This window comes from Etheostoma spectabile, chromosome 4 (assembly GCF_008692095.1).
Source record: "Etheostoma spectabile isolate EspeVRDwgs_2016 chromosome 4, UIUC_Espe_1.0, whole genome shotgun sequence".
Taxonomy (NCBI): domain Eukaryota; kingdom Metazoa; phylum Chordata; class Actinopteri; order Perciformes; family Percidae; genus Etheostoma; species Etheostoma spectabile.
This window is the reverse complement of record NC_045736.1, coordinates 16,597,574-16,614,270: the sequence shown is the minus strand read 5'-3', so window position 1 is coordinate 16,614,270 and position 16,697 is coordinate 16,597,574. Positions and strand designations below refer to the sequence as shown.

At 38.2% G+C, this 16,697-nt stretch overlaps 1 protein-coding gene across 1 annotated transcript in view; it reads right to left on the bottom strand.

Annotated features, from left to right (window-relative positions):
- ca16b (carbonic anhydrase XVI b) overlaps positions 1 to 5,028 on the bottom strand; it is a 111,691-nt gene extending 106,663 nt beyond the window's left edge. The window contains 1 exon segment of the mRNA XM_032514637.1: positions 4,262 to 5,028. Coding sequence (XP_032370528.1) covers positions 4,262 to 4,346 — 85 coding nt within the window. The 5' untranslated portion in view covers positions 4,347 to 5,028.
- Between the last annotated feature and the right edge of the window lie 11,669 nt (positions 5,029 to 16,697).

Genomic DNA, 16,697 nt, shown 5'->3' with positions numbered 1-16,697 from the left:
CTGTATAATGTTTTAGTCTGATTTGTAATTATATCTGTTAATGTTACATAGCCCAGTCATTGTTTTCAATTAACAGTTCATAACCCTCGTTTGACTAGTTTATTCCTGAACCCTCCAGTGAAGCAGTCACGCACCGCGCCGTCACATCCTTCACCACCCACCACCACAAGTAAATTCTCAACCTGTGGAAAACACTGCAAAAGGATGAGTGTCACTAGCAAAAAGGGTCAACAGTGATTAATCTGCACAAGTGAAAAGTGATTGCAGTTGCAGTGTTTCCCCATCAGACCATTTAGTGGTTGCCACAGGAAGCAGGTGGAGAGACAACAGATAATCGTGTGCTAAGCCCGTCCACGATCAAGCACAAGCAAATATGTTACTGATGCTATTTTAAAACAAAGAGAATGTTACATTTGAGATGTTTTGTCAGTACTGTACATATTGAACCAATTATCCAGAGAAGATAGAGGACAACCTTGATGATAATGAACCCGAGCCAAAACATCAGCAATGTCCAGACAGCTGGCATCCTGCTGGCACAGCAGTTCATCAGGACCTCATTAATAACATTAATATTATGTTTGATCACCAAACTATTGGCAGTGGACAGTCACAGTGTCTGAAAAGGATCTCCCTACAATACAGTACACACAAGTGAAAATGGCCATTATGTCCGTCAAAAAGCAGTAATTCTTTTTATTCAAATTCATAAAACCCTGTTCATTAAGGTCCTATTGTCTTTACTTCAAATTATTCCCCAGCTGCATCACAAGGCTTTATGCCTTTATCCGTTTTTGAATAGCCATATTCACATAACATGCAATAATTTCCTCATTACTTAAATGATGCAATCAGGAGGAGTCTATAGGCCTAATTAATGACAAGCTATGCTTCTCACAACGACTGGGAGCTGCAGCTCCAACCACACAAAACATACAAACATCATTACAGTTCTCATCAAACCACAACACATTTATTTATCTCCATATTATTGTAGGCAGTGACATTTTGGAGAAAAACACCCAAGGACATTTGTGTTAGTGAGAAAAGAGATGCAAGACTGCTTTTCTAAATGAGCTGATCATTTTCTATTATTTTAGTTTATTGCCTCTACAGTCTACATATACACTTAATACAAAATCCTTTAAGATCTCATGAAAATTGGGTCAATTTCATCAACAGCTTTGTTTTAAAATGTGGTATGTATTAACTTAAAAAGATGGAAATAATCCCCCTTCCTTTCAAATCATTCTCATGTTAACTAGCACTGGTTTGGTATTACTATCTACGATGGAAACTCTAAATGTATATGTCACCCGGCCATAGACGGTAGATGAATATGGTTAGGGGACAGTGAATAAATAGCCAAATTGGATTTATCCTTCACCACCTGGGAGTCGGTCTGTCCGTCAGTCTGTAACGTCTGTCTGCTGTGTGTCAGAGGTCTGGTGATACATGTCATATGGGAAAACTCAGATGTGTTAGGGGCCCGGAGGACTACTTGTCAATAAAGCTGCAAACTAAGGATGTGGAAGCAGGGAACTAGGGGATCTTGGGGTAGAGGGGGTGGGCGGGATGGTGGGGTGGATGGGGGGGGGGGTGACTCAGAGAGGAACCATTCTCCTGTGTTACATCACTGCTACTTCAATATAGGGGATGATTTGTGCCACTGACTAAAAACATCCAACATACTTTGGGATGCACACCAACTAGAACAATGTTAAAATGATTTTGGATGTAACTAATTATGGAATGTAAATGCAACTACTGTTTAGTATATTCTTCAAATGCTTCTAATGGTAGAGAATAGAACCAGATTAGTAAACTAATGGGCATTTATTATCGGCCAATATGGGCTTATCACAGATACGATACTAGTAGCCTATATCTATTAGTGTGTTCATTGGCTGACAATAAATTAAAGTGCAGAAATGCCAAAAATGATTGTAGTTATTGTACAAAGTTTGTCAACCAGAAAGCACTAACACAAATTTTTCAAGTGTCAAACGTCTCGCTGAGTAGATATCTTTTTCACAAACTCTAATATCGGGCTGTATATCAAAACAATTATTAATTGGAGCAATTGGAAAAATCTCAATTGTGACTTTTTATTTTAAGACTAGGAATTGGTATTCCACTCAAAAATAGATGAAGATATATTAGACTATACTTAACAGAGGTGATCATTTAGTCTGAATAAACTTGCGATAATGCTAGAAAGTAACCTGACGCGCTGGATGGTGGAGGCACTACTGCAGCCTAAACACACTACCCCCATTCAAAAATAATGGAGAGACCTGCGTTTTTGCCTCAGCGTCTGATGTGAAGCCTGCGTTCACATCACCTAAAGGGTATCCAACAATTTTCCGCAGGGTGGTGCGGCGGTGTGGGAGTGTCACTGAAATGGCTCATTGATGTGACGCCCGGTTGTGTTCCCCCAATGTAGCACACCTAGAATTTATATTTCACAATTGATGTTTTTTGTCAGACTGTTTATAGATGTCGACATTTCGGAACGAAGGCAGCCTTATTTCACAGAGAAAGAGAGAGAAAAAAGGAACAAGGGACTATGCCTTGTTGTTGCAGGAAACAGTCAGCTGTTACACAAAATTCTGGGTAGTTCAGTGCTTGTGTTTTGATGTTTAAAAACTTTCTTGTGGATGCGATATAGGCAGAGCTGTTTCCTATTTACTGTACGGGACTCTCACGCCGCCTCAAAACAGACTGCCAAGTTTGAGCGTTGCAGCCTAAACGCACTACCCCAATTCAAAATGTATACAAAACCCTGCGTTTTTGCCGCACATGCAATGTGAATGAAGCGTTAGCCTATCACAGCCAGGGATTGCTCTGTATTTTTCAGTAGACCAGAGTTGTGCCTGGTGGATGTGGCGACATTCCCACACTGGAGCACAGGAAGTATGCAGACACAGCTTATTTGTTATACATGCAGACCTCCTTTGGGCAACATACGTTCTGCTATTTGTCACTTTTTGCCCTTTTAAAACAGTATTGGTGTGTCCCAGTGTGTGCTTAACCCTCAACCCAACCTTAGCCCTTACTTTAACCAGTCATCTGTGTGAGGCTCACCATGGCCCTCCATTAATGTTAATCTAAATCAGGCTTTCAAACCCACAGAGAGCAGCGCTTTGGGAAACACTGTTAAAAAAGGTAAAACAGATATGTGTTGCACCATATTCTATTACCTGATGGAACATGATTTTACCTATATTTCCAAAAGTTTTTAACATGGGCACAGACTGTATTGTTACAGCTGTTATCAAAAGGTGGTGATGGTAACACCTATAGAAATATGAACAAAAAAAACACAGAAAGCATCACACATTTGGATAGCTGTGATTAACCAGTTTGTCACAGCTGTCTATACAACACTAATAAGCTACTTATTAATATTCAACCAACCCATCCATCCATCTTTTATCGTTAAATCTCTGTCGGCACAGAATCTGATGGGTCACAAATTTGGATGCAACATGGTCATCTAAATATTTGTGCTGCGGTGGCATTAACCGCCCCTCATACAGAACATCCATCCACGAGCGCTAACTATCGCCCTTATCCTCGTTTCTACCTACGCACATAACAGCGAGCAGACGTAGATTAGCTATACCTTCATATCAACCACAACTACAGTAAACCTAGGATAAAACTTAGGGACATCTTTTAAACATCACAACAAAAGTACAGGTTTAACAGATAACGTAAATTCTGCTAATCCCACATGAAATAAAGTTAACTCAATGAATAACGTTACCACAAACCATCTGCGTGCCAACGGGATTGTTATTAGCTACATTTCCTGAGATTGATTAATTCCAGTGACACCATGTTGTATGAACATTCGGTGATGTAGCTCATTCTGTCAGTATAAATCTTTGGATGTGGCTAACGTAAAGCGTCAGGCTTAAACAGTAGTTGTTTAGCAGAAGTAAATGTTTAGTGTAACGTTAAAGCAGGGGGACGTTTGCGCAATCATAGTCCAGCTGCCTAATCAATAACATGCACACAAATCACGGAGGCTAAACGTCCCAGCGTTCAAATACCCGTTGGACGTTTAATTCAGCTCGGCCCTGTAACATTAAGTTAACCTTGGTCGAACCCAGGCAAAACGCTGCCTCTGAAAATCTATTTATTCGACAACCAAAAGTAGCGTTTACCCTTCATAATTACAGCCAAATTCAACACTGTGGTCGGACTAGTTAGGCTACACAAATGAAAGCTAACCCGTGTTGCAAGTACTCACCAGGATGACAGTCTTTGTGTTTGGGCAAGGTTAAAAACATTAAGGATAAAATCCACCAATAACTCGGTTCACGTATTGTCCGCATGTTAGACTATTCATCGAGAGCAACAAGAAGGCAACGGGTGAGAAAGTTTTTGAGTCTTTTCTCTTCTTTAAAAAAAAAAAAATCACATACACACGACCGAAGCAGACACGAAGTTCGCACAGCAGCCACGAAGGCAGAGCATTAAAGTAATGGTTAGCGGTTCGGCTGCAGAGAGCCGCCGTTTCTTTTAAAAAGCCAAATTTATTCGCCTCCAGCCCGAGCATAGGCTGTTTTTAGCTTCGAGGAATAAAACGATACGCACACCGTGGCAGTGCAAAAGCATTTCAAAATGAGTTGGACTCCACCGTGCCTGTAGCGGGCTTCCAGATAGCAACATTCCCGTAGTGGAGAGGGATTAATCGGCGACAAATCGCTGTCTTTAACTACAAGGGGGAAAAAAGTAGTCGAATAATATTGATTACACGTGGTCAATATTAAGTGGTTTTCCGCGGCATTAGCGTGACGAAGGCTAAATGCGAAGAAAAGTGGTGCTGGAAATGTCCCATTCTTCCATCCAGGAAGTGGACTAGCGGTCAGGCATGCATGGATATGTGGCTGCTGGTCCCATCCTACAGGACAGACTGCGTGTGAGAGGGAGCCAGCGCGGGGCGGGAGCAGTGGAGGGAGGGGCGGCGGTTCTTGGATTTACTGAATGCAAAATGAGTCGGAACGGACAGAGTCTGGTTTCTGTCTTTGGTGCTATGATAAGGAAGACACGAGAAATCAGTGGCTCGTGTCAGATTGTCAAGTCACCAAAGTCCAGACTGGATTGTGCTGCCTCTTTTTTTTAAATGCTGCATCAAACATGTTGCATCACATGAACAAAACTCACAAGACCATTTCAGAATCTACAGAGGATTTAAGCCTTGTTCAAAATAATCTCCATGCTATATGCACAAATTCCAACCCCTATCCAGTCATCTCCCTCTTTTGTTGCTTCTTCCCAGGCCCCATTATTAAAACGACCCTCCTGTGGCCACACAGCCACATCCCTTTGCCTCCTGCTGGCAGTACTGGGAATGGAATACTTTAGCAGTTATCATCACCTGTAATATCATCATGTATGAGTGTGTGCTGATTGGAGAATTATGCAACCATCGGTGACACTCCCTTAGGTAAATGTGTAGTCAGTGGTGTTCTTGCCGAACTATCCAGCAGGACATTTAATTTGAGGAATCTGATTAAATTTCTCATTTAATTACCCGGTTCTCTGCAGGGCCATTGAAGACAGTCACAAGGGCCCTCTGCTTTTAATGTGGGCCATCTGCTTCCTCTTCAAAATGCCTACCTTTTCAAAGCCTTATGGGCATCCTCGCTCGATCCTCCAGGCTGGACTGTATTCTGACTGATCAAGTGCTATTAGCCTGAACAGTGGTTTCTGAATTATTTTCCTTTTTTTTTGTCTTGGTCTGTCAGACTGTTCAGGGAACTTACCCTTATGTGTAGAGGGTAAAAAATACATATCAACAAACCAAAATGTAACAAATAATGCAAATTTGGATTTGTTGCTTTTCTTTGTCTGATATAATAGAATAGCTTTGGGTTTTGGACTGCAAACACAAAAAAAGCAATTTCAAGATGTCAACTTATTGATTTAGCAAATTACATTTCATGTAGTGGAATAATACAGTCTACAGGTGGAATATGCATTGTGGAAAAAAGCCTACAAACAGCAATCAGTGTACACCTAAGTAATAGACATTCCAAAATTAAAAAAAGCCATTCACTTGTTTTCATAATTAAAGCAATAAGCCAAGGCTAATGCAGGACACGGCCCACGTTTACAGCTTCATAAAAAAAGATGTAAGTGTAAAAAAAACGTGTTTTAATAAATTGAATTCAAATAACAATAAAACAAAAGAGATGTGTGAGATGTTTTCCATGGCAAATCTTAAATTGAGAATATTAAAAACAAAATGCAGTTAAGGAGGTCTTCATCAGATGAGTGTTTGTCTTTGACTAATTTTGCTGCTGCAGCTCAGCCGCTGTTGAAACTCAATTTTCTCCTGAACATTAACACTCAACCTCCCTGCATGCACTGAGCTGTGGGTTTCTTAAATATAATAAAGGAGCAGCACAATTAATAATACAGCAGTAAGTTGCATTCATGGCATCCAACCTGGAAGTCTGATGAGTGCACTCAGGTGACACTACATTAATTTGGTCAAAATTATGTTTTTTCCTGCAGAGCCACTGCTTTTTTGTCTCTCTCTCTGAAAGTTACCAAACACAAAAGCAATCACAGCCAACATGGTGTAAAATGAGTCACGCCCGTTATATTTCTTCTGTCATGAGGAGCTTAATGCCAAGACCTTGAAAAACCAAAGAAGCCTAATGCCCTCTGTTCTCCGCAGTGTTTCTTTGCAGTTAAATAAGGCAGTTGTAAAGTGTGCCGTGCCATTTGACATTCCAATTTTTTATCACCCTTTGGGAGTTGAGACCCTAAAGGCCTCTTAACACTTCCTCTAACAGTTAAATTGTGCTTCAGATTAGAAGAAAAAAAGCTGCGGTATACTCGATTTATGCAAGTCCAGCCTTGACACCAACATTGTCCCCATGGGCATCTCCTTTCCCTGTGGCCTTAAGTGGTTTGAGAACCACACTTGTATTCTTTTTTTCCAAACACATTGCACATGTTGACAGTTGGTACATAATGTACGACTCTGCATCAATTATGTAATGCAATTCAGGCTATGACATATATAATTTATTTGATTCTCAATCTCTTACATTATTTAATCAAAAGCTATTTTTACCATTATAACCCTCCCATATAGTTTTATCTCTTGTTGGTCCGTCCTTTAGTTCTCCGCATCAATGTGTCCTGTTTCTGCACTGAATCTTCTCTGCGTTATGTTTTAGGACAGTGTCGCAAGTGTCACTCAGCCAGGTGCAGAACAAACTTAAAAAAGGGTAGCACTCTAAAACTACAAAGATGGGTTCAAAAGTAAGCCTCTAGCAAGTCAATACCAGTTTTTGGTTTTCTTTTCTGTTTAAAAAATATGCTTTAAAACTAAAATGTCAAAGAAGAGGGATGAACTGCATTTACAAAATGTGATCTTCTTTTCCATTGTATTGAAAAACTTGTCTTGACTAATGGTGAACAATTGTCGACTTTACTCTATGAAAAAGGTTATGTTATAGTTGCATTCGAACTACATCAATCTAATATGGCAACATTTGAGTTTTGATTTCAAAGATTAAAGGCATGTTGCATCTTTTAGCCGATTTACTGAAATATTTGGAATGGCTGCCTCTTTGGTGATTACTGGTTCCATTTAATTTCTTCATAATATATTCTTCATAATAATAATAATAATAATAATAATAATAATAACGTATACTTTATAAATCCCGCAAGGGGAAATTACAATTTTACACTGTGTTGTTATTACACACATTACACAACGGCCTGAATTACACACACATGCTTAGTACCTATACATGCACTAAATGGAGAGATGTCAAAGTGAGGGGGCTGCCATATGACAGACAATTTGATTCACCACAAAGAACATTAAGTCTAAGTATATACAGTATTTATTTTAAACTTATGTTATTGTTGTGTTGCAATGTATGGATTGATTTGTAAAGTCTGCCTGCTTGCGTGATGCATTCATGTGCTGGGGAAACTGAACGGCCAAACAGGACTGCATTCATGACCTATGCTAATGGGCAGGTGTGAAGACAATCAATAAGAAAATGAGTGGACGTTGCAAAATAAAATGTGAATTTTGTCTCAGACTGCTCAGTCTCGGATATTGAATGTGCTCATAATTCCTCTCAGAGATTCAGGTCTTGAACTTAACTTTTGCAATTGTGCATCCAAACAAAGCTTCCCCTGACAACAGAAGGGTGTTGATAACAATAATACTCAAACCAATACAATTCCCTAAGAACAGATGGGAACCTCTGCAGTTCCTATGAAACAGTATATCTTATAGCTGCTATCCCCGGTATTGATTATTGATAATATTCTATCTGTCTTCTGTCTCCCTCAGTGTGAAGACTTGCGCTGACAGTCAGTGTTAAACTAAATAACACGAAAGTTTGCACTTATTGTACTGTAAGTGTTAATTAAAACACTCTGTTTCTGTACTCTCAAATGCAGAGAGGATTTGACATCATGTAATATGTTAGTGTGGTTGACCTAATTTTGGTCGATAAAAATGATGTTACGTAATCCGGAGATAACGGGAGAAACATGGAAAGTCTTAGATTTGGGTGGTCAGTATTGGATATAAGGAGATGTGAGCAAAAAAAAAAAGACATTTATGACTTTATTGATTTGAGGTGGTAGTTGTTACTATTTGAAACCAGTAGAGGGTGTCTGCAAAATTACTGTTGCCATTAATCACTGCAGTTGTTCAAACTACCTTGGACCGTCAGTGACGCTCCTAAAGAATATAATTTGTCACAGAAGGGCAACAAATGTTAGGATTTGGATGGATGAGTTAATAGCCTAGAAATTCAGAATATAGTCAGTGTCAACGTATTTTAGATGGTACATTGAAGCCACAATATTTTACTTGATGTCAGTCTATAGAGGCCTTGCATAGTGCGTGTTTGTCTAGTTGTTTTCACCGGTAGCCAATGGTAACCACTTTCCAAATAGGATGTCCTCTCTCTCTCTCTCTCTCTATCTATCTATATATATATATATACAGTAACAGGTTAAACACAAGATAAACATGATATTACTTTTTCATTGTGACAATAATATCGAAGTGTGAGACACCAAATTACTTTTGTTTGTGTGTGTTCTCAAGACATAGCAACCATTGTTCTTCACATGGCAACTGCTGTCTTCTTCCAAGTCTAGTAAAACATCATGTTTAATTTTCTTTTACAGATAATTTGTACCAGGATCAGCAAAGCTCAGGGATCCATTTCACTTCTAACAAATTTTGCTAATTTGCAAGTCACAGAGGATTGTTGAAAGTTATCACCAATTATCAAATGATGCAAAGCTGCTGGAGAACAATGAGAGAGAAAAACTGAATATTTCTTGAACTGCTCAAGGATTTTGCATACATGCATACATTATGTCTTAATCTTCAGTTGAATTCAAATGCTAACTAGAATGGGTACAAAATGGTTATACAGGATATTGAGGTACATAAAAAAAATAATACAGTTATGGTTAGGGGTGCACCATTCAGAAAATGTCACGATTCGATTTCGATAGCGATTTTAAGGTTCAAGATTTGATTCAAACTTGATTTTCAATTAAAAAATGACGTAGTTACTTTTCCCATGTGATAGTATACTCCATTAAAAATCAAAGAAAAAAAGTAATGAATAAATCTTTGGAATTTTATGAATTGAATCGCGATACGAATGTGAATCGTTTTTTTGCACACCCCTAGTTATGGTTTACAACTACAAATGTTTATGATGTAATTTCTAAATGATAGATCTGGCTGCTGCATCTTGGTCATCCACCACAATCATCTCAAGTTTGTCTCATCGTTAAACCTTTCAGTTGCTTTGATCTCCACTGGTTCTAAAAATAGTTCACAAGTTGGCTCCTTGTTAAATTAGAAGATGCTTGATTAAGGATTGCTCTGATTTAACAGAGCAATGACAATCCTTAAGTTTCCCTATATGTCCAAAGTCACTAAAATCCAAATACATCTAACTTTCCTCAATAATTCACAAGTTGCTGCATTTATTTTCCTTGTGGCACTGTCGGCTGTATTTTTAGGCAAAGAGCGACTGCTTAAGTTGGCAGATGTTTGGACACCTGGCCACACAGCGCTGCACAAAATAAGCTGTCCGAGTAATGCGTCCTGATAAAGGAAATCAGCTTTTTAGCGTCACGGCAGAGAGCCACGTACTACATCCAAACCATGATTTGAGCATGATACCCCACATTAGTGTTTCAGCTCAAGGATCTGTTTAAGTCTTTTGTAAATAGTTAACAACTGTGCACGTTAAGTGTGAAGCTTCACAGAGCTTTCTTATTTAACTTCAGTTCATCTGCAGCCTCCCACAAACATCAGGCTCACAGTCTTCTTGCCACAACTAATCATGTAAATGAGTCTCCACTCACTTACTCGCATAATTACCAATATAAAACACCAAATACAAGCTTGACACTGTATTCCAAATAGTCAATTTATTCCAAGACTTAATAAACTTGCTGAGGTGGCGAGTGTTGGCCTCATGCAGATTTGTATTATAATAAACAAGGACACACTTTTAACCTTTTAAGTAGGCAACGCAGTAATGTATATTCTATGCTTGAACGGAATAACATTCTCAAAGCAGGTGCTTTTACTTTTAGTTCTGGTAATTCCAAAGGACACAAGAGGTCTGGGAAGATGCCCTGATGTACATCTGTTCCTCAGGAAACTGTTGTTCAGTTTGATGTCAGAATACGCATTACTTATACCACTAAAAGGGGATGTATGCTTCTACGCAGAGCTTTCGCCGTAGCCTACGTAAGTGGCCTGAAGTTTATACTTGGGCGTTGGTGTCTGCTTCAATCTCTTTGAAATTTCAAAAAATAAGCCAATATGTACAGTATATATAATGAAGACCCTTTTTTTTTTAAATATCTTTTTTCTACTTTCAGTAAAAATTTGTATTTTCCCAAACACCATCTCTGTTTTTTTTCACAAAGACACAGCAACAAAATTAGAGACATCTCCTCCAGGAGAGATGGCAGAATTTGAAGCCAATTACACAGTAACAGATGAAAGTGCTGCAACATCAATAATATCTATAAAAGTATGTATACACAGCTGATAATGAGATGTAATTTATGCGAAATTTGAAGGGATGAATATTTTACTACACTGCTTTTTTTAAGTAGCCAAAGTCTTAATGCAGCATTAGGGAGTGTGCAAAGCAATTGCAGCCAAATAGTGCTTCTGGGTAGGTGCCTGGAGTTCCATTTGAGCATTGCAATTATCAAAATTGAAGTTATGCAGACGAACAAAAGGATTGCTTTTGGGAAATGTGCTACTGCCCTTTATTCTTGTCATGCACAGTTAAAAAAGAAGAAATTTAACAGAATCCATTTGGTAGAAACTACAACTCTGTATCTGAACAGGCTTGATTTGTCTCTTATGTGTTCATGGGTTTATTGACCCTATCCAGTTAAAAGAAAAGAAAAACAGGTTCTAGGCAGTAGCCATGCTTGGCAGTGCTTAGCACTGCAAACAACCCAGGGGCAAGGTCAAACTGCTTACAGCACTTTATTAGTCTGAATTAGGTTTCGTTACTCTCATAATGGATCAATCTATCTTGTGTTTTAAATGAAACTGTTACATGACTGAATACTAAATTGCTTGCATACTGTCTGTATCCATTTTCAGTTAAACGTAACATTCAACCCAACAGTAAGACATGCATTCCATATGGGATGTCACAGACTATGCAAAAGTCTAACACATTTTTTTTAAACAAAGAAACAATAAGTTCAGTAAGCATGACTCAGTACCTCCTAATAATTACAGACTACATGCTATCTATTCTACTTGCTTATGTCACTTAACCAGATACATTCTGTTAAAATCAATGATCTCAAGCGATTCACACATTTTAAGGAATGTGTTGCTGTTATTGTTGTTATGTGCATATTTTTGCATGTGCATATTTTTTATTTACGCCTAGTGTCCTGTACATACCATGCTGTTTGCGCTGAGTGACGGTGTATACAACTTACACATGTATCAGATTGACATGAAATGAAAGAACAGAGACAAATCAGAGCTCAGTTGAGTTGAAGCCCACCACGTTTACTGTCTCTTTGTCCTGTGAATAAGGATTTATTTTTTACGTGACAATTCAGCCTGGACCTGTGTTTATATAAATGTTCTTGTTTTTCATCTTTTTTTTCTGAACTTAAAACGGTGAAAAAATCTTTATGTTCTACCAGAGCAATATGCCACCTGGATTCAAGGCATCCTGCAGGCATTTTACTGTACATATAGTAGGTGAAGGATAACATGATAATGACATGCAGTCATGTGAGATTACAGAATATTGTGGTATTTCTATGTATAGGAGTTGTGATATCACATGGAGATGGAGGGAAAAAAAACGATTTCACCATCAACGCACTCTCACAAACCTTCTTAATATGTCTGGAAAGGTTACATACTGTTGTATTTCTGTGATGGTCTGGTTGTGATAATGAAATCTAATTTAAATCTTTATGTGTTTATGCCCTTTTATGCAATGCATCATTTACCTTTGAAAGATTTTGCAGTGGACACGTACGGGCTGTTCTCATGAGAGCGGCGTTTGTGTCCCAGAAGAAGTTAAGGGGAAACACAAGACTAGTTGTTTTGGTGCCTATACACATATGTCGTCACCACGTGATGGTCATCTTTTGTCGGCTAAAATCAACAGCAATGGCCCCTGAAAGAACCATGACCTTGCGATGCTCTGTAGCCGACTCACAGTCATGTTTTGTAAACTAAACTCAACTGCAACGGCCTCTGAAACGACTGGTACCTCACGGTGACCGGTACCAAGCTCACAGCAATCTTTTCTTGGCCAAATTTGACCGGGCGTCTTGTGACCACGGGGGCAAGTTTTCGTATGATGTCATACAAACCCTTTCATGAGAATGCTTTGACACGTAACTCTGTGCAAGAATGGTCAACTGATATTTATTGTATTGGAAATAGGTTTGATATGTGTTAAATATATAAACCAACAATAAATGTAAGCATAAAGCTTCTTTTACCGTGAGCTGTTATCCTTTCAGTGCTATGCATATAGCAAGTATCCAGAAACCATAATTTGTTTGTTTTGCAATGAGAGCTTTGCACACAAGCTCCATTCTGCCTCCCCACCTTAATCATTACCGGATTGATGCCTCCTGAAGATCATTTTCTGAGCTACTTGTCTGTGTAGTGGCTCACATCCATCCAACACATGCTTTTATTTAGGTCCCAGAGAAAAAGATGGATCCAAATCCTAGGGCAGACAAATAAGAACGTTCACTATCTGGATGCCAGGATTCTGCCTTGAATCAGATTAAACTACATTATCGAATGCACACAGCAGACTGAAAATAAATCAAGCTTTCTTGTGTAGAGGAGATAGATACATGTCCCAGGGGGGAGCCAGCTGAAAACATGCACAAGAATCTAAAATTAAAGGACGTACATGAAACGTGCTGCAGTTTTCAATAGCAATAAATGACGCATGCTTTTCTAAATGATGTTGTCCAGCCCAGGTGTCTTGCATTTGTAAACTCAGCTCTCAGGAAAATTACTATAATATATTTGTGATAAGGAAGACATACAAACCCATTTCATCTAGGAAGAAAATAGTGGCTTACTCTGATTAAATACACTCCTGCATGCAGAGCATGGGTTCAATATAAATGTGTGAGGGCAGGCCTGACAGTTGAAAAAACAATACACTCCTGACACTCCCCAAGCCTTTGTTTTATCGACCAACCTTCCACCGCAGTCATTGTGGAGTCTATAATAAAAATGCATCAGACGCATCTCCCTGTTCTCAGCAGAACGTCACTCAGGGGACGGCATGTAGACCTTTATGAGAGCTAATGACCCATGGCTTTTAGAGTCCCACAACCATCAGCATAATTAGGTTCAATGTCTGAACCTTTTGTTTATGTGCCCTTGAAAGCAAAAATGGCAAGTGATATTGACACATGAACTGAGGGATCTGATTCGGATGGCAGGGGGTGTATATTTTCAGGTGATGTTGCCAACAAAAGTCCATCCACCAAGTAGGAAGGATTTTAGATCTTGTTTCTATTATAACTCAACCTTGAGCAATACTTGTATTAAGCATTCATAAGGAGTGATAGTTACTAAATAGTTTATAATAAACAATAATGTAATAATAATAATAATTTTACTAAGTTATCTATGTGTATTTGTCAACAATTGTAACTTCCCCTATAAGGCATCCATTACTGTTTGCATTATACAAATCAGTCACACAGGGGTTTTACACTGTTTATAGTATGTTAAAAACTCAGGAACATTTGTTGAGCTTAAAGATCCATCTTGACCTTGAAAATAGCAGTTTGACACCAAAATCAAAAATGAAAACCCACTTACTAAATCCCTTTCCGAGCTTTTAACCACATCATTAGATGGTTTGTCAAGTTTCATGGCGAAACTAGTTAATTAATACATCTAATACATTAATAACAATGTGAACATATATTTGTATCATTACAAATGTGTTATATTTATACACTGATTATGGCTGTTTCAGATGAGGAGTTATTAGTAGGATTTTATAGTATAGTTATACATATCGACAGATCCATTATTTAGCACTTAATATGTCCTCACAGTATGTCTGCTTACAAAATTGGGTTGAATTCCATTACCCATGGGTTGTAGATCACACAGTACTGCATATGGCTTGTTACAGTAATAAATAAAGATAATTCCACATTAAAGAATAAATAATCAATTCTATTTTTTTTTATTAATGCAACTAACATTACAAAAAAAACAATTGAGAGGTGTTAAAACATGCAGACATTTAAGACAAGTGCAGTACAATGATTTGCATTGTTCTGGGAGGTTGAATTCTGGACATAATCAAATCAATATGCATACTTTTTTGTTTTTTCAATTAAGTCATTGCCACTGTAGTCACACAATGGCTGTTGATGTACAAGCTGTTATCCTGCCAAGACTCTGCATGAAGGTATTTCTTCCCTTTGTGATCTTGAAGTTTATAGTCATTATATTGAACTATGGATGTGATCTCCTGTGACTGGTTCTACCTCTCCCTAACAAGATGCATAAAACAACAATTAGCACCTTGTACTAATGTGGGAGTTGCAAAGTGGAAATGCAACAATAGTGTAATGAGTGTTGTCTCATTTGTTTCTCTAAATGCTCCTTTTCATTTGACAGTTTGCTCTAAAAGGGTTGTTTAAAGGGAAGCAGTTGGATATTATATTATTTGTTTTCCAATCTAGTGCTGAGATTTAAAATAAATTCACATCATTTTTGTTCAGTTAAGTGAAAACCTCTGACACAAGTTAAGTTGACTTGTTTTCAGTTCAGTTTAAATAGTTTTATTCTTTTTAGTCAAGTTAATATAGACCCTACATCATGTCAGATGTCATAGTAGATGAAGGCTACATGCTAAGTCATAGCAAATAAAACACTGTTTTTGGATGTAAATGTAAGCATACTTAGACAAAGTCTTTTTTGACATCCTGTAGTTTGACCCTATGTTCAATTAAATTCCAGCTGATGGACAGCAGCTTCTTTGTTTGGAAAATGTGTTCAACTTTGTGCATATGAGATACAATCTCAAGCATTTTTTTCTCAAACAAGCCATGAAATTCATCGAAAACAGCACAACAGTATGGCAGATATGGAATGAAAAGCATTCATTGTTCACAACAATGGAAATAGATTGCTGATTGTATGTAAAGTACATTCTGTTATATCTAGTTTTGAATTGAAGGGATACATGTTATTACCACAGTAGAGCTACAGTAGAGTTTTCCCCATTCAGCACTGTCAAATTAGCTTAGTGAGACGGTTTGTTCTGACATTATATCAAATGTTTGCAGTGAATTCAAAGCTGGACTCAGACACTGACAGAAAATAATTGTAATGGAGTAACAACTGAAAGGAACTTACTGTACTGAGAACAGTAATGAGAATAACGCTAAGATGGGTTTGTTTCTGTAACTGAAACTATAACTTCACATTTTCAACGTTTTAGTAGCCTTACATTTCATTTTTCATTTTACATTCTGCAAAGAATCCTCATGGCAATTACACTTACATCCAGGCATTATGATATGCATTGTGAAGCAACACTGGCATCCCTTTCAGTGCTTATCCTGCTATGGGGGTTGAAATAATTAGAGCTGAAAACAATAACTGCTGCATTTGCTGGAAGCAGGATGGAAAGGAGGAGGTTTTGGTTTCCTTTTTAAATACAGCTAAATGATGGCTGATTACTGCATAAATGTGGCTATTGTGGCTCCATTGGCCTAACTTTGCACTCGCCAATTCCTTTGTAGAAATTTGGGAAAATGACGACTCGCGCAGGCAACCTATCAGACAAAATAACTAACAGACCGGATCAACTGAAAGGTAAAGAAAACCATTTTATTTCTCTGTAGGGTCCTTTCCATATTGTGGTCAGACATAAATATCGCAGCCTGTCGGTGGCAAAAACAAGCACTTTTAGTGGTCTTACATTGATGGTGCGCAATTGCCCTCAAAGATTACTGTGCAACCTGATTCACAGCTGGAGGCTGGCTGCACATTCTCGCTCAATACTGGACCAATTTATAAAAAGGGCAACTAACCATATTACAGTCTCTTGTTTTGTTGACCCATCCATCTACACTGACCTCCTCTCTGT